This window comes from Pan troglodytes, chromosome 6 (genome assembly GCF_028858775.2).
Source record: "Pan troglodytes isolate AG18354 chromosome 6, NHGRI_mPanTro3-v2.0_pri, whole genome shotgun sequence".
Lineage (NCBI taxonomy): Eukaryota > Metazoa > Chordata > Mammalia > Primates > Hominidae > Pan > Pan troglodytes.
This window is the reverse complement of record NC_072404.2, coordinates 86,706,860-86,732,687: the sequence shown is the minus strand read 5'-3', so window position 1 is coordinate 86,732,687 and position 25,828 is coordinate 86,706,860. Positions and strand designations below refer to the sequence as shown.

Below are 25,828 nucleotides of genomic sequence, written 5' to 3'. Positions count from 1 at the left end.
CAGGTTGGCGCAAAAGTAATTGCGGTTTCTAATCATTTAAAAGTAATGGCAAGAACTGCAGTTACTTTTGCACCAACCTAATAATTGATGGGGTCTGTAAGAGATAGCTTTAAGGGGTTATAAGTTATTTGACCCAAAGGACTTGTGAGGATGGTGGATTTGAGAATAAAGAGACAAGTCAATGAGAGGGTATAGTTTAACCAAAATCTAGCGTTACCCCTGAAAAAGCTATTGGGAACGTTAGCATTGTGTTCTATCAGTGGAAAAAAAACTTCTAAAAATAGGAAAATTTCAATTTAAGAACTTGAATTTTTTAAAAAAAGATTAAAAAAATTAGAATTGTGGTGAAGGGTTCTTAATATCTTTGTGATGAACAATATGGTGTTTTTTTTGTTTGTTTGTTTTTTTGTTTTTTAAGACGGAGTGTCACTCTGTTGCCCTGGCTGGAGTGCAGTGGCATGTTGTCTATTCACTGCAACCTCTGCCTCCTGGATTCAAGCAATTCTCCTGCCTCAGCCTCCCTAGTAGCTGGGATTACAGGCACCTGTCACCATGACCAGCTAATTTTTATATTTTAGTAGAGATGGGATTTCACCATGTTGGCCAGGCTGGTCTTGAACTTCTGGCCTCAAGCAATCCACCTGCCTTGGCCTCCCAAAGTTCTGGAATTACAGGCGTGAGCCACCATGCCAGCCTATTCTTCTTGAGTAGGACTAATGTTGCTATCTAATACAGATTGTTATGCCATTGCAAGAATTGCACTTACCCCTCCTGCCCTCTGCTCTCCTTCTAAAGACACCCAGTCCTTCCTTCCTTCCTTACTCAGTCATCTATGTCTTGTAAAAGATGGTTGCTTCCAATTGGCCTATTGTACAACCTGTTTTTGATATTCAAATCTAAGACAAAGTTTGTCAAGCATTAGCCCTTTAAGAAATAAACAAACATCAAGCTCATGATTGTATGTAAATTCCAGAGTATTTTCAGTGGACTTTCTATGCAATGGATTTGGAGTATAATAACCTCTGAAGACAATGATGGCTAAATATCATTATTAGGCAAGCATAATATTTTTCTGGTTTACTTGGGCTTGCTCTGGTTTACAGAACTGTCATCACTTTCTGTCATTTTGGGTTCATTTTCTTTGATTTTTTTGACAGTTTGAAGTACCCTTGGACATATCATTAAGCAACTCAGGATTTAAGTAAGTTATTCATAGGTTGTTACTAATTTTTATAGATACTTGTGGGCAAAATGATTATATTTATTCATACATTATATTATGCAGATAAAAAGAGAGTTTGATATTCTGTGTGCATCTTTTTTTGTATTCCCATTCTCCATAGCAAATATAAACAACTTTATCAAACATGAACCCAGGATTTTACATATAAGGTCAATTGTATTGATTTTCTTAGCCATTTATTTCTGTAGTGCATCTCCATTTATTTTGGTATAAGGATATACCCTTCTCCCTGCGATTAAATAGAGGGATTCGATGGGTCAGAGAGCTACATTGAGAATCAAACATCAAAACCCTTTTTGTTGCCATCAAAGAGGATGTCACAGGTCAATCCACTTGTAGCTCAGCTGAATTAATTGTTTTTTTTTTTTCTGTTTTCCTTTTTACACAAAAGACAAGGTTTTTTTCCTTTTCCCACTCTATTTTACATGTAGCGGGAACATGAGATGCTTCTAAAAAAATAAGCATAAGGCCATCAATCTGTAGAAGACATGAAAATCTTCCTAAATTAGAGTAATGATAATCCTGAACCGTTAAGTATTTCACTAGCTTTATTTCATCATATATGAACATTTAGCTGTGCTTACTTTGAAACTAGTGTGTGCATTACTCTATATCAGAAAAGTTATAAAAATGTAAGATGAAAGTAATATTTTTTCCTTGTTATCAGGCTGATGCCATTTATATACCATGTATTTTGAAAAAACTACAGAATTTATTAACCAAAAAAAAGTTATCTACTTAAATTTCTCAGGAATGTGTTTCTACTTCTGTGGGTATATTATTTAGTGGTTACTCACATCCTTTATGAAGGGATGTATTTTTAAATGCATTCAATAATTTCTCATTCTTTATGTTCTTAGACTTGTCAACTTTGGATGTGATTATCATCAAGACCGAGATAAATTTTCCAAACACCTGACTCTGTGTGTTTTTACCAACCATACAGGTAAACTAGGGTTGTATCTATCAATTTATTCAACCGTATTTGAGTTCTAGACAAAATTTACTCATTGTTTAGCTATATGGAGTCTGAAAATAGAACAGAGCTACATTTTTATGTTGGTGATCATATGGATTGTCATATATCAAATCTTCATTAATTTTAAATATACACTGTCTGTATTGAGGAAGCCACAGTTATTCTTAACAGCAGAGTTATTCTTCTAGTAGTTATTATTTGTATGGTTCTAACAGAGAAAATGGATTGTATTTAACCAATCTACATTTTCTCACCTGCTTCATCTTTTAACAAATGACAAACAGCGATGGCTATGCTTTCTGTGTCAGGCTTACTGATGTGTTTGGTTCTAAACTTATGTACCTGGCTTTAAGAGCCATGCTGCAGCCCACCAATGTAACAATCAGAGCTTGACATAAAGTTATTAATGTGAAATATTTTGTTCCTTAATACCAGTTTTTATAGATAGAAAAAATGGAGAGGGTAAAGAAAATACCTAAAGATGAGAGAAGCTGAATATGATTACATTCAATAAATCTGGTGAAAAACTGCTCATTAACCTTAATAATCATCTAAACAATCAGCTCTGATAACTACATGTAATAGCCATTTTTAATATCCCAACTTTAATGGACATTTACTACTTGAGTTAAGTAGCATTTGGACTAAAATTGTATTCCTTTAAAGCCAAATTATTGTGGGATATTCACCCATTAGGCCAACATTTATTGAGGACTTACTGTTTGCTAGGTGTTGGGGATATGATAAGTAAAACTGCTCTGATCTTTATTAGCGTAAAGGTTACTATTTGGCACAGATTTTAGACATTACATAAGTGCACACTTAGTATTTAAATAGAATCATATTATGAATGAGCATTATAGGAATTCATGAAAACTTATGGAGGTTTAATAGAAGATATTAGTATCTTCAACCATGTTCTAGTTCAGCCAGTCTATCCTCATTTCTGCCTCCCTCCAAGATATCCCATCCCATTCCATTCTTAGTCCTGAAAATGGCCCCCTTTCCCACTTCACTCCTGCATAATCCATCCCCCTTTTTCCTGTCCATCCCAGGTATCCCTCAGCTGTACTCATCCCTTCATACACCAGTCCTAGGGAGCTCAAGGAGGTGGTATTTCAGTAGAGACTTGAAGGATATGTATGAACTAAGACCATGTCACTGAAGTAGAGTGAGTGAGAGAGAGAAAGCTGGAGAGGTAGGCAGGGGCCAGGCTGTGTGGGACCTTGTGGATCATGGGAGGATTTTAGACTTTATCCTAAGAGTGATGAGAAGTCATTGAAGGGTATTTTTTGTTACTATACAATTTATTTTGAGAATGCGCAAGCTCACTGTAAAGTTCAAAAATATAATGAACATCCATTTACCTTTTACTTATACAATTATATCATTTACAGTATTTGCTTTATCATTCTCACTATATATATATATAATTTTATTTTTTGACCAAGTCCATTCAAAAATAGGTTGCAGACATCATAACACCTAACCACTAGATAATTCAGTACACACCTCTTTTGATTAAGGACACTCTTCTACATAATCTGTTCCCTTATTACTGAAATAAATTAATCACATTAATCAATAAACTTTATTTTCTATTCAAATTTTCATAATTTCTTGAAAAATGTCATGTGTGTATATATAAATAAATATGTATGTATATAACTTTTAAAGTCAGGATTCCATCAAGATTCATGCATTACATTTGGCCGTTTAAATCTTCATAGTCTTGCATTAACATGTGCAACAATTCTCATGTCCTACTCCCTGCCTTTCTTTTCTTTTCATTGACATATTGAAAAGTCCAGGCCATTTGTCTTGTAGAATGATCCACATTCTGGATTTATCCAATTGTTTACTTACATAGGCATTTAACTTTTTCCTCTATACATTATTTGTAAATTGGAAGCTACACACAACTGAGTAAAGGCACAGTTAGACATAAGTTAAGCATTTTTAGTGAGAGTACTTCACAGGTGATGTTGTGAACCTCATTTGTATCAGATCAGGAGGCCTATAATGTCAGAATATCCTACTGTTAGTGATGCTAAGTCTGGTCATTTGGTTAAGTGGTAACCACTGTATGTCTCCCTTGTGAGGGCACATTTTAACCTCTGAATTAGTAATTTATAGGATGGTACTTTGTCACCACGTGACTATTCTATTCTCAGCTTTTCACCTGTCAGTTTTAGGATTCACTGATACTCCTTCACTGAAGCGTCTGTGCAGGCAGTAACATGATTAGATACATATTTTCAAAAGATCACTGTGGCTGCTGTATGGAGGATGGATTGGGCCGGGTACGGTGGCTCACGCCTGTAATCCCAGAACTTCGGGAGGCCGAGGCGGGCAGATCACCTGAAGTCAGGAGTTTGAGAGCAGCCTGGCCAACATGGCGAAACCCCGCCTCTAGTAAAAACACAAAAAAATTAGCTGGGTGTGGTGGCACGTGCCTGTAGTTGCAGCTACTCAGGAGGCTGAGGCAGGAGAATCGCTTGAACCCAAGAGGCAGAGGTTGCAGTGAGCTGAGGTCACACCACTGCACTCCAGCATGGGCAACAGAGCAAGACTCTGTCTTAAAAAAAAAAAAAAAAAAGATGGAGGATGGATTGGAGAAGGCAAGAGAAAAAGTGGGAAGATGAGCAGTTAAGTCTAGTCCTATGTTTGAAATAAGGGTGAACTAGGATGGGCAGTACAGGTGGAAGGAACTAGATGGGTTTGGGATGCATTTTGGAGATGAAATTAAGATAATTTGCTATAAATTAGAGGAATGGTTCTCAGGTTTCTGGCATCAGCAAATGAGTGAACAGTAGTGTCGTTTACTGAGGTTTTAGGGGTTTTGGTGGAGTTTAGGAAGATTATGAGTTTTGTTTTAGACATGTTGACTAAAAGATCTGGAGCTTAGAAGAGGGGTCAAGACTGGCAATGAATAAATGTGGAAGTTTTTAGAATATAGCTGGCATTTGAAGGCATAGGAGGGAGTATTTGGTCAGGAGGGAGGACACTTACGAATGAGATCTGGGAACATAAATATATAAAGGTTAGGTGGAACATCCAAACGAAAAGGAAAAAAGAATGTCTGGAGAGAGAGAAAGGGAAAACCAAAACAAGTATGGTATTGTAATAGCTGAAGGCACAGGGTAGTTTCACAAAGAAATGACTGAATAGGTAGTGAGAGGTGGAGTCCACTGTGTCTAGTAGCATGAAGATTACTGTTTGTGTTGTGGAATTGAGGTGAAATCTTGACTATGCTGGGTTAAGTGGCATATGGGAATTGAAAAAAGTCATAGCAGCATGTGTAGACATGACAGAGGCAGCAGCTGGAAAGGGAAATAGGATTTAGGGAATATTTTAAGACAGTACAGACTCTAGGATGTTTGAATGCTCACAGCATATATTGAGTGGAGAGGAAACAGGACAATACATAGCAGAGAGGATAACTGGTATAGTGAATTTGCTTAGAAGGTGGGATGGGATCCGGAGCTCACATGGAGGGAGCAGTGTGGGTTCTTCCCTGGTGCTTTGCTTTATTTATTTATTTATGAATGAGATGGAGTCCTGCTCTGCTCTGTTGCCTAGGCTGGAGTGCAATGGAACGATCTCAGCTCACTGCAACCTCCGCCTCCCGGGTTCAAGAGATTCTCTTGCCTCAGCCTTCCGAGTAGCTGGGATTACAGGCACACATCACCATGCCTGGCTAATTTTTTTTGTATTTTTAGTGGAGACGGGGTTTCGCCATGTTGACCACGCTGGTCTCGAACTCCTGACCTCAGATGATCCACACATCTTGGCTTCCCAAAGTGCTAGGATTACAGGCGTGAGCCACCGCGCCTGGCCCCTGGTACTTTGCTTTAAATCTATTGGATATGAACAATCATTTTGGCTTTAATCCAGTGCGGCTTTTTATTCCTTTTTCTATTTCCACAGGAATTTCTCGTGACCATTACTAGCTGTAAGTTATAAATGGGGCTAGTTATGACATATTTAATAAAATGTTAGGTTTATCTGACATAAATTGTGGAAGAGTCTGTTTTTCCCCTTCTCGGCAGTGTGTGGAAGGGTAGAAAATAAGCTTCACTCTTCACAATCAGCTTTGAAAAAATAAAAAAAAAAAACCTGTTTCAAATGAGATGCTTCCAGATTTAAGATGAAACAAGCCAGAAAAGCAACCTTTTGTTTTTTGACTACGAAATTGTTCATGTGTTTCCTATATTACTCTTCAAAAGTGTTTTTTTTTTTACCTTTGTTGTTAAACAAAATCTATTCCAGCAAAATAGGATAGGAGAAGGAAGCAAAGAGTCTAATCTAAATGTGACTCCCTCTATAGTAGAAAGCTGAATTCTTCACTGGCATAGAGGCCAGAAACTGTGGTTCACGAAAGGAATGCTGATGGACTTAGGCCCTTATACAAACTTATTTCAACTATTTACATTAATGATGATGATATAATAATATTTGACATTTTGCTATCACATTTTGGTCTTCAGAAGCTATTTTGTCCTTTCAGCATTACTTTTTATATTCTTGAAAACATTCGTCCTGAATTTCCCAGCACTAAGAAATAAAGACGGCTGTCTTCCAAGGAACTAGAGGTTACAATCTAGGTGATGGGCGTGCTCATGAGATTGGTGGTGGGCAAAAGTGCTGCTGCCACTGCTGCTGTCAGGCCACTTGTGTATTATTTAACATGAGTTTATATATTTTTCTAATAAAAAGGATAAATCAGACTTTCTAAGCATTGAAAGCATATCTTACTATTTCCCTACCTAATAGTCAACTCTGAAGCTGTAGTGCTCTTGTGTGTTCTAAGTCAGTGGCTGTAATTCTTTCTTGTGCACCACCTACTGGGAGGGTAGTGAGTAGGGAAGTGTGTAAATTCTCCTTCCTATTCATATAACTGCAAGAGTTGCTCTTCACAAGTTCCCGATTAGGCCTATGTTTTAGCACTTTATAGAGCCTTTTAATAATTGCTCCAATAACATAATTTCCCTTGGAAAACTGTCCACAGTAGTTTTCATTGTCCAAATGGTTTCCCCAAGGCTAGCCAACGTTGAGATACTATCTTCATCATTGATGAATTTCATTAAACATCTCGGGATACACCCTTAAGAACATGCTTCCCCAGCTTGTAAATAGCAGCAAGACTGTTACGGAATAACACCAGCTAACCTTTATAGCCAGATATAACTTCTTTGCAACTAACAATCTAACAATAACAATCTCTTTATACACACTATCTTATTTAATTATCTCACAAGAACCCTGTGAAATAAGTTCTATATTTTCTTTATTTACAGATGAGGAAACTGAGGCTTAGATAATTTAATTAACTCACCTGAGGCAATAGACTTAGTAAGCCAAAAGCAGGATTCACATCCAAATCTGCTGATTTCAAAAGTTGTTCTCAATCTGGGTTCACGTTAGAATCATTTAGTGAGCTTTAAAAAATACAAATGCCTGAGTCTCACCCCCCAGAGATTCTGACTTAATTCTTCTGATGTGGAACCTGGGCATCTGTGATCCCAAGTAAGTTTAATGTGCTGTCAGGGTTAAGAACCAGTGCTCTAGAGCTGTGTTGTCCAGTATGGTAGCCAATAGCCACATGTGGTTATTTGAATTTACATTAATTAAAATTAAAGAAAAAAATCCAGGGCTGACTAGAAGCAGCTAATGTGAGCCACTCTCACAGGGAAGCGTAAATGCCACTCTCACAGGGAAGGGGCGAGTAAATGCAGCACCTTCAACTGAATCATCCAGATGTTCACATTGGGACTAATCCAGGAAACAACTTGACCCATGGAGAATGGCGAAAAGCAAGGCAGGATGACAGCCCACCTAGGAGTGACACAGAGCCAGGGGAACTTCCACCACCCAGGGAAGTGGTGAGTAAATGTACAACTCCAGGAACCCATGCTGGACTAAGAAGACAAGAGAGAAGATCCAAATAAACACAATTAGAAATGACAAATGGGATGTTACCACTGACCTCACAGAAATAAAAATAATCATCAGAAACTACTAAGAACACCTCTAAGTACACAAACTAGAAAACCTAGAAGAGACAGATAAATTCTTGGACACATACAGCCTCCCAAGGCTGAACCAGGAAGATATTGATTCCCTGAACAGACCAATAATAAGCTCCCAAATTGAATCAGTAATACATAACCTACCAACCAAAAAAAGCTCAGGATCTGATGGATTCACAACTGAATTCTACCAGATGTACAAAGAAAAGCTGGTACCATTCCTACTGAAACCCTTTCAAAAAATTGAGGAGGATGGACTCTTCCCCAGTTCATTCTATGAGGCCAGCATCATCCTGATACTGAAAACCTGTCAGACATAAGAACAAAAGAAAACTTCAGGCCAATATCCTTGATGAACGCTGATGCAAAAATCATCAAAATACATGGAAACCAAATCCAATAACATGTCAAAAAGCTAATCTAACACAGTCAAGTAGGTTTCATCCCTGGGAGGCAAGGTTGGCTCAACATAGCAATTCAATAAATGTGATTCATCACATAAACAGAATTAAAGACAAAAACCACGTTTATCTCAATAGATGCAGAAAAGGCTTTCGATAAAACTCAATACCCCTTCATGTTAAAAACTCTCAATAAACTAGGTATTGAAGGAAAACCTCAAAATAATAGCCATCTATGACAAACCCATAGCCAACATCATACTGAATGGGCAAAAGCTGGTAGCATTTCCCTTGAAAACTGGCACAGGACAAGGATGTCCTCTCTCACCACTCCTATCCAACATGGTATTGGAAGTCATAGCTAGAGCAATCAGGCAAGAGAGCATCCCAAATAGGAAGAGAGGAAGTCAGGCTATCCCTGTTTGCATATGGCATGATTCTGTAGAAAACCCCATAGTCTCAGCCCAAAAGCTCCTTCAACTGATAAACAACTTCAGCAAACTTTCAGGATACAAAATCAATGTACAGAAATCTCTCACATTTCTTTATTCCAACAAGAGCAAAGTCAAGAGCCAAATCAGAAAGGCAATCCCATTCACAATTGCCACAGAAAGAATAAAATACCTAGGAATACAGCTAACCAGGGAGGGGAAGTTAAAGATGTCTACAATGAGAATTACAAAACACTGCTCAAAGAAATCAGAAGTTACAAAGAAATGGAAAAACATGCTCATGGATAGGAAGAATCAATATCATTAAAATGACCATACTGCCCAAAACAGTGTACAGATTCAATGCTATTCCTATCAAACTATCAATATTCTTCACAGAACTGGAAAAAACTGTCTTAAAATTCATATGGAACCAAAAAAGCCTGAGTAGCTAAGGTACACCTAAGCAAAAAGAACAAAGCTGGAGTTATCATGTTACCCAACTTCAAACTATACTACAGGGCTACAGTAACCAAAACAGTATGGTACTGTTACCAAAACAGGCACATAGACCAATAGAATGGAATAGCGAACCTAGAAATAAGGCTGCACACCTATGACTACCTGATCTTCAACAAAGCTGACAAAAGCAATGGGGAAAAGACTCCCTACTCAATAAATGGTGTTGGGATAACTGGCTAGCCATATATAGAAATTGAAACTGGAACCCTTCCTTACAACATACACAAAAATCAACTCAAGATGCATTAAAGACTTAAATGTAAAACCCAAAATTTATAAAAATTGTGAAAGAAAACGTAGGCAATACCATCCTAGTCATAGGAATGGGCAAATATTTCATAACAAAGACATCAAAAGTAATCACAAAAGAAGCAAAAATTGACAAATCGGATCTAATTAAACTTAAGAGCTTCTGCACAGCAAAAGAAACTAATAGAGTAAACCAAACGACCTACAGAATTGGGAGAAAATATTTGCAAACTATGCATCTGACAAAGGCCTAGTATCCACATCTACAAGGTACTTAAATTTATAAGACAAAAACAACTCCATTAAAAAGTGGGCAAAGGACATGAACAGATACTTTACAAAAGAAGACATGTGGCCAGCAAGCATATGAAAAACTCAGTATCACTGAGGATTAGAGAAATGCAGATAGAGGTTACAATGAGATACCATCTCATACCAGTCAGAATGGCTATTATTAAAAAGTAAAACAAAAACAAAAACAAAAAAACCCACAGTTGCTGGCAAGGTTGCAGAGAAAAGGGAAGACTTACACACTGTTGATGAGAGTGTAAATTAGTTCTACCATTGTGGAAAGCAGTATGGTGATTACTCAAAGGCTAACAGCAGAACTACCATTGGACCCAGCAATCTGATTACTGGGTATATACTTAGAGGAATAAAAATCATTCTACCATAAAGATATACGTCTGCAAATGTCAATTGCAGCGTGATTCATGATAGCAAAGACATGGAATCAACCTAAATGCCCATCAGTGACAGATTGGATAAAGAAAATGTGGTACATACATACCATGGAATACTGTGCAGCTATAAAAAAGAATGAGATCATGTCTTTTGTGGGAACATGGATGGAGATAGAGGCTATTATCCTTAGCAAACTAACGCAGGAACAGTAAAACGAAATACCTAATGTTCTCACTTATAGGTAGGAGCTAAATGATGAGAACTCCTGAACACAAGGGAACAACAGACACTGGGGTCTTCTTGAGGGTGGAGGGTGGGAGGAGGGAGCGGAGCAGAAAAAGTAACTATTGAGTACCAGGCTTAATAGCTGGGTGATGAAATTATCTGTAAAAATAAACCCCTGTGATATGAGTTTACCTATATAACAAACCTTCACATGTACCCCTGAACTGAAAATAGAAGTTAAAAATTCCTGTAGTCCCAGCTCTTTGGGAGGCCAAAGTAGGAAGATCACATGAGCCCAGGAGTTCAAGACCACCCTGGGTAACATAGACTCCATCTCTTAAAAAAGTAAAATAATTAGCCAGGCACACATGTAGTCCTAGCTATTTGGAAGGCTGAAGTGGGAGGATTGTTTGAGCCTGGGAGGTTAAGGCTACAGTGAGCCACGTTTGCGCCACTGCACTCCAGCCTGGGCAACAGAGTGAGACTTTGTCTCAAATAAATAGTGCTTCAGTCATATTATCCACATTTTGAGTGTTCAATGACTACATGTGGCTAGTTGCCACCATATTGGACTATACAGGTATATAACATTTCCATTGTCAAAGACAGTTCTGTTGGATAGCTTCACAGAGCCTGTGTACATACCATTTCAACTTGCTGTGTCTTTTTTTCCCTTTGGGATTGGGTGGGGCAACTAAGCATGACCTAACAATTTGGAAATATTTGCTTATAAGTTCTGGATATGGTTCTTAGAATATGTAATTAGGTACATTTATTCTACATCTCACTTATTTTATTTTATTATTATACTTTAAGTTTTAGGGTACATGTGCGCAATGTGCAGGTTAGTTACATATGTATAAATGTGCAATGCCGGTGTGCTGCACCCATTAACTCATCATTTAGCATTAGGTATATCTCCTAATGCTATCCCTCCCCCCTCCCCCCACCCCACAACAGTCCCCAGAGTGGAATGTTCCCCTTCCTGTGTCCATGTGTTCTCGTTGTTCAGTTCCCACCTATGAGTGAGAATATGCGGTGTTTGGTTTTTTGTTCTTGTGATAGTTTACTGAGAATGTACATCTTACTTGTTTTCAAAATGAGAAAAAAACTTTCATTCTCTAAAGGATGGAGTGCAGATAGTTTGCTAGAATGGAGGTTATGATCTATGTTGCCATCATGTTCATTTCCCAGGATAGAATCCTAAAAGAATTACTGGGTGAACAGGTATGAATATATTTAACCCTCTGTGAAAGAATTTTTCTGAGATATTGTGTTAGTTGACTCATTCACTACTATTTGAGAATTGTGTAAGAAGCACGTGCTCCCTTGACAGTATTTCATTATCATTTAAAAAACTACTTCTAAAGGAAAATTATGGTACCTTGTTTTAATTTTCATTTATTACTAGAGAATCTAAAGTCTGTCTTTTTTTTAAGCAATTTCATGTTCCTTGTGATTATAGTATATGAAAGAATGGATAAACAAGTAGTTTTTTGCTGATAATGTTTACTGTATGAAAGCAGTCCAAGTGGTATATGAGACTTTTGTAACTCTTATTATTTTGTTTATACTTTAGTGATAGATTACTTTTATTCTCAGTGAGTTGTGAGTCAGCTGTAATTGTAAAGAAAAGTTGTTATTGTGTGCTCAGTAACCGTAACAGTCATTTTACATCTAATAGAATTGTTACCATGTTATCTGATGAAGTTATTCTTTTTTGCTATTTTGTGTTTAAGATAATTGCAATAAAATGTACTGCTGACAATACTTTGCAGTGTTAAATGTCATTAAAAAGTCATAATTGATAAATATTATAACAGAATACTTATAAATGTCTTTGAATAGCCCTCTTAGGGGAAACTGACTTTTTTTCTACCATGATTCTTTGATGATGAAACTAATGAAGGAAAGTAGAGGAAACATTGAAATCCACTGAAGTAGAGTAGCGATTGAATTCACACAGCTAGTTAACATTAGCTCTGGGGCTAGAACTCAGGTTTCCTGACTCCTTGTCAAGTTACTTTCTACCTGTCAATCTCCTATTTCAGTTAATCACATAAATGATAGACATACCTGTTTAAGCATACTGTCCTCAATTGTATGTAGGTCACTGATGGACATTAGTCCATACAGCAGCAGCTGCTAGAGATAATGTACAGTTTCACGCATTGAGAGAGGTGGGGAAAGTTGAGGGTGTTCTGGAGTGATGGGGTAAGTGAAGGGGGTCAAGACTCACCTGGAAAGGCCACTCTATGCCAAGAGCTCTCCTTTGGCCTTGGGCCAATGCCTTCAGTGACTCAGTTATGGATGGATATGGACTCACATGCCACATTTGTTTTCACTGACCCATAAGATAGATCACACTTTGCCTTTCAATCAAGATAAACTAGAGACTGGTAACTTTCTGTGAAATGAACACATTTTTGATAAACTGGTGTTCATAGCTGTTAGTAATAATTGGAAGGTGACAAGCTAGATAAGGAAGGACAATGCATGCTTACTAGGAGAATCTCATGAAGCTTTGGAAACTGTCTAGAACCCCATTATTTCATATGCAGGAGTATGTCTGTGTTCATTTTCCTATCCTTCAATAGCCTGCCACAATATGTTGCTATATAGTGTGCACTAAAAAATTACTGCTTTGAAATTTCTTAGCAACTTGTTAATAGACCACTTCTAGGACTTGGGAATAATCTATGAGGTAAGATGAGACAGGACATCTAAAGGAATAGAAGTAAGTTTAAGTGGTTTAGGAAACTTTATTTATGACATAGATTCTGTTAAACTCTACTAAATATCCTTTTTCTTCTAGGAAGTTTGTGTGTATGTTACAGCCCAAAGTGTGCCTCTTGGGAACAAATCACATATTCAGTGTTTTACATTCATAAAGGTACTTTTCATGTCTTCTTTGTTACTTTTACATAATAACTTTTTCCAAATAGTAGCAAATTAGATAGCTCTTAACAGTGTTATTAGTAATTTTTTGGAGACAGGGTCTCCCTTTGTCACCCAGGCTGGAATGCGGTGGCATGAATACTGCTCACTGAAGCCTCAACCTTATGGTCTCAAGTGATCCTCCCTCCTCAGCCCACCAAGTAGCTGGGACTACAGGCGTGTGCCGTCATGCCTAGCTAATTTTTGTATTTTTTGTGGAGATGGGGTTTCACCATGTTGCCCAGGGTGGTCTTGAACTTCTGAGCTCAAGTGATCCACCCGCCTCAGCTTCCCAAAGTGTGGGGATTATAGGCATGAGCCACCATGCCCGGCTGAGAGTATTATGACCATGGAATCAATTTTTATCAGTTCATTCTATATCTGTATACTTACAGGATATATATTTCCTGAAGAAAGTTGTCAATGGTGAGTATCAAGTTAGCTAGTTATTTTTATATATCATATATTTTTATCCTGGTCTATATATTTTTCTAGGCTTGTGGACCAATCCTAAGGAAGGTATTTATCCAAAGTGTGTTTATTTGCTTTTTAGTTATCGCTATTTGGAAAGTATGTATAGATTTAACTTACAGAGTTAAATAGGGTTTCAGTTAAAAGCGTCCATGATCTCAGACCTCAACAGGTTTTAGATCTAAGATACATTTATTCCATTTCACACATCTATGGCCCAAGATATTGATAAAAAGTCTAGGGAGAAGCCGTCAAATGCCTAACTAATTTCTCCTGGTTCTGTAGTCAATCACAGTGTGCCCTGTAGTAGTTTTAGTTTGAACCATGCTAAGGAGTTATTGTTTTGCTTGTTTAATTCCTTAAAATGAGTATTTGTGCAGTATATACTATGGGTGTATTTAAATTTTTTTAAACATGAAAATTTTTCCAATATTTAAAAAAAATTATGCCAAGCCACACCAGAGCTGCTTATTCTATAGATGGACCTGATATTACCTCCTCAGGTTAGAGATTAAGGTAAAAAAGTTTAAGAACTTAATGGAGAAGCTAAAGTAACTTCAGAACTAGACATATATACTATTCATACTTAAGTTGTATAAGTTTGAGATTTTTGTGGAAAATTTTCACACATTTTTCTAATGGTTAATCTATTGATCAAAGGCAGTAAATAAAACTTTTCTGAAGATTAAGAGTTAGAAAGTAGACAGGAAAGGCCAATATACTGAGGTTATTAGCTCGACTAATTCCCTTCCTACCTAAAAGTGGGATTTGTAAGTGATTTGGAGAAGTCTCAGAGGGTCTTAATGACTGCACGTGTGTGGCGGTGAGCCTTGAGGAATGTGGGCCAATGAGCCATGTGGTCATCTCTATCTCTTGGATCTTTAAGTAAATTCCTTCAGATCCTCTCCTCCCTGAACAATCCACCTGTCATGGTCTAAGATTATAATAAGCCCAGAACAACTACTGGAGTGTGACTGCACTCAGATTATCTGCCTTCAATGCTGGTTTTTGGAGAATGGGGGGAACCGTGAAATCTAGAAGTCTGAAGATGCCTGCTTACCAGTTTCATGGTCACTGAAAATATAGTGTTACATAGTCACTGCCTTGGGTGGAGTTCCAGTTCTTTGTTTAACATTCTCTGGCTTCATGTTCTCTCTTTGCAGGACACAGCAAGACCTTCACCACTTCTCTTGAGAATGTTGGCTCACACGTGACAAAGGGCATTACTTTTCTCAACCTTGGTGAGTGATGGAGAGATCACACCCCTGCTCTGAACACTTGTTCCTAGGCATGGTATACCTCAGCCTTCTATACTATCCCATTTCTCATGTCTCTTTGAGACTCGGATTCTGATGACAATCAATGACCCACTTGAAATCTGATGAGAGAAGATTTTCTCTGGAACACACCCTTCCCTCTCAACTCCTTAGCCTTTGGCTTGAAAAGGGTTGGGGGTTGTATCTTCCCTTTTTAGAGAACCTAGGCTGTGAGCTTTCTTATGTTTTTTGGTAGCAGCCTAAAAAGCTATTTGTTAACATAAAAATGATAACTTGTATGAGATGTTCCCAAATAGCCCATGAGAAATAATACATCATGTTATCCCTTGATTATAGAGAGGACGGGGCCTCTGGGAAATTGTCTATTTCCTGTTGCTAATCTTGAAAAGCTTCCAAGTCCCATTAATGATTTATGGATCAGCTTGAGTTGTTTTGATTGAGTAAATATGGCGAAGGGAACCTGAGTATAATGAGGAAAATAAAGAAAGGGTTTGTTGTACCTCCCCCCTGAAAGCTGCTTTTCCATGCCAGTTAGGATGTGGTGCACAAAGTTTAGCACAAGACTAAGTAATGATTTACTTGCTTACATATGGAACATGGCATATGGAACATTTCCTTTAAAAAAGGAGTTTCAGGTTTAGAGCATGTAATTCTTTGATATCTTTTTCCATCCCTATTCCACAGTCCATCCACTGTCATGACGCATGTTTGGGAGAGTGCAATGTGAGGAAACTGAGCAAAGTTATTTTTATTTTGAATGATACCATTGATGAGGTTGGATACTTACGCTGAGTGGGCCAGTATGGGCAAATTTTAACATGATCTCTGAATTTGTGGGAAATTGCCTTAGGGAAGCCTGTTTCTACTGCTTCCTGTGATAAGAGAGAGAAATATTATAGAAGGTTTCCTGGGTCTGGGACTTGATTCTTATCAGCAATGCTTTATCAGCATCCCATCTCAAGAGTGATGTGGGAAACTTTCCACTAAGAAAACAGCACTTTGTGAGGGCAAAGGTATCCTTCCTTTTTTTACCCCTGGGAATGACTTGCAAAGGGCAGGCAAGATTTAATCTGTGGTCTTCAGCGTGTGGAGAGGCCAGAAATATAAGCTTTGTAAAAATAGGCTATCTTAAACATGTTGTCTTTCCTTCTTAAGCATATTTTATAGGCACAAAATCATAGCCCAGTTTAAAACTGCTGTACAGGTAATTTTTATGACAACAATATTGTTTTGAGTAATATATTTTTTGCTATTACGTGCAATTTCCCTGGACTGTCACCCTATTAAAATGGGCTTATATTGATTAAAATATTGAAGAATAATTTTTTGAAAATTTCCATGAACCCCAGACACTTCTATGTAAGAAAGATATGTTTATAAATAATGAGCTACTATTTATTTAATGAATAGTATATGTTAAGTATTTTACTTGTTATCTTGCTCCCTACAGCAATTCTGATTGGTGATGTTATCCCCATTTTACAGATAATGAAACTGAGGCTCAGAAAGAGTGAGCTCTGTGCTTAGGCTTACCTCAGTGTCTTTTATAAGGGACACTAGATTATTAATAGTTTCTTTTTTTTTTTTTGAGATGGAATCTTGTTCTGTCTCCCAGGCTGGAGTGCAGTGGTGCAATTTTAGCTCACTGTAACTTCCGCCTCCCGGGTTCAAGGTTCCCACTGCAACCTCCATCTCTGCCTCAGCCTCCCAAGTAGCTGGGATTACAGGCACGCGCCACCATGCCTAGCTAATTATTTTGTAGTTTCAGTAGAGACGATGTTTCACCATCTTGGCCAGGCTGGTCTTGAACTCCTGACCTCGTGATCCACCCGCCTCGGCCTTCCAAAGTGCTGGGATTACAGGCGTGAGCCACTGTGCCTAGCCTATTAATAGTTTCTTTAAACATTTTGTAATTTTTGTTTTTTAGCATTTTATTTCAACTAAAACTTTATCAAGTGTTTTGTTTAGAGGTTTTGTTCTAGTATTTTTCTGTAATGCAATCCAGAATAAACTGAGAGAAAATGAAGTGAAATGATCCCATCAGTCACCCAAACAGTATGCAACATAACTACCCAAACTAGAAAAGATAATTAGTGTTGTCAGTGTTACAATCCTAGAGTACTTAATTTAAAAAGATTTATTCATAGAATTTGATTTTTATCTTATAGCATTTTTGATATATTTTTAAAAATATAAAACTTCAGTCTAAATGTTTTCAAGCATTAAAGTTTTAACTAAATATAAGTGACTAAAGTATTTTCTTGAAATTATAAGAAGTATCCATTTTACATGTGGCATATGAATGTAGGTATAGCGTCTGCTTATGTGTAGTACCTTTTCTTCTCCATATAAGATCTTTATTAGAAAAGTCAGCAAATAAAATATAACAAATTTATACAGAGTTATTTCATCAAATCTTCCTAGCAAACTTTTTTGTTTGTTTGTTTGAGACAGGATCTTGCTCTGTTGCCTAGGCTGGAGTGCAGTGGTATGATCTTGGCTCACTGCAACCTCTGCCTCTGGGCTCAAACTATCCTCCCACCTCAGCCTCCTGAGTAGCTGGGATTACAGGCGCATGCCGCCATGCCCAGCTAATTTTTTGTATTTTTTGTAGAGATGGGGTTTTGTCATGCTGCCCAGGGTGGTCTTGAACTCCTGACCTCAAGTAATCCACCTGCCTCAGCCTCCCAAAGTGCTGGGATTACAGGCGTGAGCCACCGTGCCCAGCCAATAAAAATAATACCCTACCTTATTTTGTTTTTAACTGACAAATAGTAATTGTATATGTTTATGGAGTACAATGTGGTGTTTCGATACCTATATACATTGTGGAATGATCAAATCAGGCTAGTTAGCATATCCTGTATTAGTTTATTGTTGCTGTAACAAATTGTGGCAAACTTAGAACTTCAAACACCACAAATATTCTCTTAAAGTTCTGTAAAGTTGGAAGTTCGAAATGAGTCTTGAAGGGGCTAAACCAAAGTGTGGGCAGGACTAGTGCCTTCTGGAGGCTCCAGGGAAGAATTTGTTCCTTGCGTCCTCCCTCCAGCCTCTAGAGCAAGCTTGTCCAACCCTTGGCCCATGGGCTGCACACAGCCCAGGATGGCTTGAATGTGGCCCAAGACAAATCTGTAAAACTTCTTAAAACATTATTTTTTTGAGATTTTAATTTTTTTTAGCTATCAGCTGTTATTAGTGTATTTTATGTGTGGCCCAAGGCAATTCTTCTTCTTCCCAGTGTGGCCCAGGGAACCCAAAAGATTGGACACCCCTGACTAGAGGCTAGTATTTCTTGGCTTGTGGCCACTTCATTCCAACTACTTTCCTCATCGTATGGTCGTCTTCTCTTCTCTAGTCAAATCTCCCTCTCATAAGGACTTTTGTGCCTACCTGTGTCTACCTGGATATTCCAGGATAGTCTCCCCATCTCAAGATCCTAGTCACATCTGCAAGGTCTCTTTTACCCTATTCACAGGCTCTGGGGATTAGCACGTGCATATCTTCAGGAGCCATCATTCAGCCTACCACAGATACTACTGCCCCTTTTGGTGAGACAAAAATTCCCTGTTCATTGAGGGACTGAACATCCATCCCTAGAGCCCACTCACCAAATGCCAAATAGGAATCTCCCTCTCACTACCTCAATGATGTTAACAACCCAAATCACTGTCATATATTTTCAAATGCCACCACCCCACGGACATAGTGCCATCCTAATTAACTAGTTAAGTGGTACAGCTGGGAGGTAACTAGGTCATTTGATGCCGATACCCTTTCCATTATGTCCCACTGTATTGTTGTTTGTGTTTTTCTAGTAAAGTGTTGCTATAATAAGATGATTGCAACCATTTGTGCTAAGCACTTTAGCATCATTTAATCCACGTTGACTGAAAGGACACTTGTAAGTCAACTGGTTTGAGTTCTATATCCTCTTTCCTTTCCACAGAACGCCTTCTATGCAAATGATTAGCATGTGTTCCTTCACTTCTTAGGAAAAGGAGTCTAGCTGGCTCACTTATAATCTAAATGTTTCATCTATATAAAATTACTACTGTGTGAATTTCTGTTTTCTAAGATCCTAGAAAAAGTATTGGCAAGGGCTACTTCCACCCTTCCATTCTCCAGAAACCTATTTTTTATACCTTGTCTCCATCTGAGTACAAATGTTCTTGATACAAAAATATCTAGTGCAGGGACTGAAGGTGTGAATTCTAGTCAGCTTGATATGCAAGGAAATAAATTAGTACTTCACAAAGTGTCAATGTGTCTGCAGAGATTATTCTGATGAATATCGATTTAAAGGTTCTCTAAACAAAATGCTCCTGCTACTGATGATGATAATGATGATCACTGGACAAACATGGGCAACAAAATTTTAGAGCTTCCCGAAACTGGCAGAAATTATGAAGAAAATTCCCAATATAGGCTATTTCCAGCCTATCAGATTAAGGAATAATTCGTGTTGCTTGATATTTTTATTCTAATTTGCTCTGAGATCATTTAGATTCACATAAAACCACAAATCACTTAGAAACAAAACTGCAGGTATAAATTAAGATAACCATAGCTAAATATCTGAAGAAAATTAGCCAAAGATGGAAATAAATGAGGTTTACCTAGTAAGAGAAATGTGGCTGGGTGTGGTGGCTCATGCTTGTAATCCCAGCATTTGGGGAGGCTGAGGCAGGAGGATTGCTCAAGCCCAGGAGTTCAAGACCAGCCTGGGCAACATGCCTGTAATCCCAGCACTTTGGGAGGCCGAGGCAGGAGGATTGCTTGAGCCCAGGAGTTCAAGACCAGCCTGGGCAACATGGTGAGACTCCATCTCTATAAAAATAGAAAATATTAGTGGGGTGTTGTGGGCACAGTCCTGTAGTCCCAGCTACTTGGGAGGCGGAGGTGGGGAGGATCACTTGAGCCCAGGAGTTTGAGGCTGCAGTGGGCCGACATCACACCACCGCTACTCCAGCCTGGGTGACAGAGTCAGACCCTGTCTCAAAAAACAAACAAACAAACAAACAAACAAACAAACAAAAAAAACGGGCTGTCATTAAATAGCTTATTACATTGGTAAAACTTTTGCCTTTTGAGATATTCAGAGACAAGCAGGGATAATGTGACATTCTGTACCTGTGCAGCTCTTACCACATGTAGATGACATAAATGTTTCTCTTCTATAGACTATTATGTGGCTGTTTACTTACCTGGTCATTTCTTCCATCTACTTAATGTTCAACATCCAGACCTGATCTGCCACAATCTCTTTCTGACAGGTACGGCTATAGTTTTTCTCTTGTAGAGGTGGCCCATTTGAGTTTGTTTTGACTTTAATATCTATGTTTGGGTGAAAGGAGTTTCTTTTATTTGCTGATCTACTGTGTTTTTTTTTTTTGCCAGGAAATAATGAAATGATTGATATGCTACCTCATTGCCCTTTACAGTCATTGTCAGGGTCCCTGGTATTGGATTGTTGTTCTGGAAAGCTCTATAGAGCACTGCTCAGCCAGTCGTCTTTATTACAGCTTCTGCAGAACACTTGCTTAGACTGCGAGAAGATGGCTGCGTTGCACTGTGCGCTCTACTGCGGTCAAGGTGCGCAGTTCCTGGAAGGCCAGGTGAGAAGATAGCTCATGTTTTACAATGGGCAGATAGATGACACTGAACATATTTATTTTGTGCTTGAAAATGGTCAGGAGTTATTTTTATTTAGTAACAATTAATTGAGGTGTATGGCCTTGCTGCTGACATCGTCATCTTTTGCGCTGCTTTTTTATGGATCCCTACCAGGTCTCACACTCAGGGTGTTTCTGTTCTTTTGGGTACCCCCTTTTCCATATTGGGAATAAGAGTTTAGCTATGTCAGTAATATTTCAATGAAGAGCTCAGTAAATAATGCGTTTCTTAAATATCTGCTTTTTCTCCTGGTCTGTATTTGATCTATAATTATCAAAAGGACTAAAATCTGGTGGCAGATATTTATTACATTTGTAATAAAAATAGCTTACATTTGTATTTCACATTAGAGTTTATTAAGTACTTCCACGTGCATTCTGTGTTATTTTACAGCTATCCTGTGAAGTCAGAAAAATCTCTTTATCAGATGTGGTTAAGATCAAAGCGTGGCTGGTTAACTACAAAAAAAAAAAAAGACATTAGACGTTTTATTTTAACCTGAAACATAACAGTGTACATTATTCACCCATGTTTTGACTCAAGCCTTTCTTTGTGCATCTGCTAATTGAAGTTCAACATCATTTTTCATGCATAAAAGCACTAGTAATGAGTTACATCTAACTTCCTGTTACTTTTTAAAAATTTTTATTTCTAAGGATATAGTAATTTAAAGACCCTTACAAAGCAAGCTGTGTATACCAGGCATTTTTTACCCAGTCTTTTTTAGTTGTTTCCCCTAAACCTAATTTTCTAGTGTTTTAGAGACATGACTTTGACTCTTTACAAAGCATTCAACTTTTACTGACCCAATGACACTCTCTGCATCCACATTTTACTTGTTGATAGTAATATCATATTACCTAATTTTGAAAATAAGTACAATAACATAAATCGGTTTTGAATTAAACAGCTTACTGGTAGGAGCAGAAGTGCAAGTGTGCACCATGGTTAGGCATGCCTTATAATATCTGTCAGTGCTGAGATGGCAAACATTCCTCTAGCAGGTGAGGATGATTATGGAGATGAGCGAGTTGATGGTATAGCAGGGATTATCCCTCCCTCAGGAGGCAGTACAGTGATGCTCACAAAGGTTAACTGGTGTGTCCGTATTCACACCCAGGACCCAGCTGGAATTCACACCCAGCTCTGCTGCCCCCAAGCCTAGTGGTTTTGTTTTTCTTTTTTTCCTGTATCCCACGGCTCTTTCCACTGGTGCTTTGCTATAACATGACCTATTCTTGCACAAACGTTAGGTTGAGGAACGTTTATTTGGTTTCCAGCCAAGGAGATTTATTAAAAAGATGTATAAAAAGGATCTCACTTATAAAATACTGTTTTACCTACCCAGAATTGCATTATGTATCTTGAAGATAGTATAGAAGTGAGTATATTCTTAGGCAATTCTAAAATAGGTATAGAATGCAAAAGATTCATGTATATTTGTACTTCTTTGGTAGTGGAGGCAGAGAGCAGATTTAAATACCAACAGAGTTCTGTCTGACTTTTTAAAGATTATTCAATGGATTTCTGAGAATGTCTCTGCCTGCCATTCATTTGACCTCATTCAGGAATTTATAATTGGTAAGTGTTGCTGATGTTGCAGCTTAAGTTGAATACTTGACCTTTTTGCTTGAGGGAAAGCAGTAAATTGATAGTGAATGCCTCAACCTGTCCAAATGCTGCTTTGGAGCACATTAAAAAAAAAAAAAACTCTATCGGAGTCAGCAGCTAATTAAATTTCATTCTCTTGTGGTTTTCTAAGAAGCTATGGCTGTACAGAGATTGATGAGATACAAGATAGGATCTTGATTCTATAACCTTATTAGTGATTTTTTTTTTCCAGTAAGATGTAACTTTCTTAGCCCAGTTTTGTGTTGGCTGGTTTCGTATGAAATGATATAATGTCATTTGGGTAGATATGGTACTAAGTTATTGTTCTCATTGTAAAAAGCAGAACCTGAACATTTTAGTCAGTAGATAAAATCATAATGGTTACCGTTTTGAGGATGAGGGATAAGACAATGAAAACTTTGTTGGTTTGCTTGTTTTGGTTGAATTACAATGCTGTCATCATCTTATTAAACCACATCTTTTTTCCCCCTGTTTCAAAAAAAATCTACTCAGCTTCTTCATACTGGAGTGTATATTCAGAGACAAGTAACATGGACAAACTATTGCCACATTCCTCAGTGCTCACTTGGAATACAGTAAGTTAACACTGTGTATGCTGTATGCAAATAAAATCAATTCACAGTTGTGGGTCAGTTGTTGGACACCTCTCTTATAGCCATCAAGGTCATGATTTCACTACTGTTTTGACTGATAAAGAACTCAGTTGAATTTTTTTTGGCAGAAAAGTAATAGCAAATCCCTGCTATTGGCCAAAAGTATTTGTATAAAAACAGTAAAACCAAAGGAGCAGGTACACAGGGTATTTATTATTCTTCCTATTACCAGGCAGAACTAAACCTCTATCATGGTATTTTTATTTTCTAAGTGACTAGAGTGGATTAAAATATGTACTGAGTTTTTATAAGTGAGGAATGGGTGGATTGCTGCTATCATACTTGGTAGATAAGGACCTTCATGACCCCTTTTTCCAGCCCCATTAAAAAGTCTGTAATAACTCTAGAGCTTCAGGATCAGTAAAAGTCAGCAATCTTAGGCACATTCACCCCAAATGACTTTTTCTCCCTGTCGGTTCTGACTCCCTCCTTTTAAATTAGGATGTGCTGAGCTAAAACACTGCTCATTTTCTCTTGAATATGGTACAGTAGACAGAGCTTTGCTGGCCCAGCAAGTGAAAACCGTACATAGGCTGTGCCTGAAAAAGTTCTGCCTCATGTTTCTTATTTAGATATTAGAACTACATGCTTGCTTTTGAGGCAGAAGTTTATATCAAAAAGGTACTTAGAAAAATAAATTGAATTTAAATAAGACAGTCATAGGAAAATATGTACTAGAGTAAATGGTGACACTTTATGTTTAGACCCTGTCTAAATATAGTCCTTAAAAAAGATGTATCAAGTGTGTTTGATTAATTTCTAAATTTTTGGTATGCACAGTGGCAGTGCTTTCCTAAAGGCCTTTTCTTTGTCTTTTACTGTCGTGGTTATTAGATTTTTATGCCCCACCTTAGAATTTAAGGGAAAGAAAGGCCTGAACTTGTTCCCTCTCTAGGCGCCCACATTTTTCTTTTGGAACACATGTGAATAGACATGCAGACCCTGTGGTCATATGGCAGGAAGTCTGCAGGTTACACCACCCCAGAGTCAGGAAATGCACATCTCCGCTCCCTCCCTTACCAACCCCCTGCTGTTATGTCCTGTGTTCAAAGTGTCCAGGAGGCAGCTGGGACCACTGGTTCCCAGGGTTGTGTTAAAAGACTGAGCCACATGTTAATTGGATGTGGTGTGAGAATATCACCCTGAGGGTAACGCTTCCCTTTTGCACTTCTCAAGATTGTGCAGGGTGGAGCAGCTATTGTGGACACGCACAGGGTGACATCAGGAAGTCCAAGAAGAGCGATATAAAGAAACCTGTGGTTATAACCTCCCTGTACTGAACTAATCTTGGGGTTTGCCATGTTGCTTTAAACTTCTTGTGGTTGGACTAGGTTACCTTAAAGGTCTCTTCTAATCTTGAAAATCTATCAGTCTATGCTTATCATTAGCTGTGATGCAAATCATTTATTTTTCTCTTATCTGCAAATGTTCTTAATGCTACAACCTTAATAAAAAGTTTCCACAGGCGAAAACATGGATTTCACATTTTTGTAGGAGACAACTGACTTGGATTTTTTAAGATAATAGAAAATGTGATGCCCTTACACATAGATAATCCTGAATTATGTTTTGCAAACAACTATACCTCTTTTAAAATGCTATTTATAACCAAAACTGTAATGAAATTTTAATTTTTTTTGAGGTATCCTCTGTAGTGATAAATGAAGCACACAATAGATTCTTATCACGGCTTTCAACTGTCACATTGAAGAACTTAGTTGTTTGCATGTTCTGAAAACTTATTTCTCTGTCCCCATGATACCCTTTTTTACAGGAATATTCTATATCAGTAAAATCTCGGTCATTTAAATTATAGACAAATATCAATTTTTATTTCTACATTACATCTCCCAAAATATTTTCTTATACACTTATCTACTTTTTTTTAAGGAAACGAAAGCTGATTTGACCAGATGAGAGGCTAATTACATAATAACATACAGATACACTTTTCAAAATAATAGTGAATAAAAGGCAATCTTGAAAGTTTATCCTTTTATTAAATTTCTGTTTTAACACTCACTAGTTAGGAGAATGCTATCATTTGCCCTTCTTGAAATGAATTGTTCACCTTTCAGATTTGCCATGATGATAGCACTGCAGAAACTCTTTTTTTTCCTTTGGAGACGGAGTCTTGCTCTGTCGTCCAGTCTGGAGTGCAATGGTGCAGTCTCAGCTCACTGCAACCTCCATCTCCCAGGTTCAAGTGATTCTCCTGCCTCAGCCTCCTGAGTAGCTGGAAATACAGGCGCCCGCCACCATGGCTGGCTAATTTTTTTTTTTTTTTTTTTTTTTTTAAGTAGAGCGGGGTTTCACCATGTTGGCCAGGTCGGTCTCAAACTCTTGATCTAAAGTGATCTGCCAGCCTTGGCCTCCCAAAGTTCTGGGATTACAGGCGCGAGCCACTGCACCTGGC

The 25,828-nt window shown here is 37.9% G+C and overlaps 1 protein-coding gene across 22 annotated transcripts in view; it reads left to right on the top strand.

The window, feature by feature from the left end:
• GSAP (gamma-secretase activating protein) overlaps positions 1–25,828 on the top strand; it is a 105,915-nt gene that overhangs the window by 40,504 nt on the left and 39,583 nt on the right. For 13 of the 22 annotated variants that reach the window (XR_010158552.1, XM_063814576.1, XM_063814578.1 and 10 more), the window contains 8 exons: positions 1,158–1,201; positions 2,104–2,189; positions 13,582–13,659; positions 15,338–15,415; positions 20,635–20,727; positions 20,852–21,069; positions 22,639–22,708; positions 23,252–23,334. Coding sequence is in view for 20 of the 22 variants with exons in the window: in XM_063814576.1 (XP_063670646.1) it covers positions 1,158–1,201; positions 2,104–2,189; positions 13,582–13,659; positions 15,338–15,415; positions 20,635–20,727; positions 20,852–21,069; positions 22,639–22,708; positions 23,252–23,334 (750 nt within the window). In the remaining 2 variants the exon portion in view is untranslated. Of the gene's footprint in view, positions 1–1,157; positions 1,202–2,103; positions 2,190–13,581; positions 13,660–15,337; positions 15,416–20,634; positions 20,728–20,851; positions 21,070–22,584; positions 22,709–23,251; positions 23,335–25,828 lie in introns of all 22 variants that reach the window. The other 9 variants (XR_010158551.1, XM_063814574.1, XM_063814575.1 and 6 more) reach the window with 1 other exon arrangement.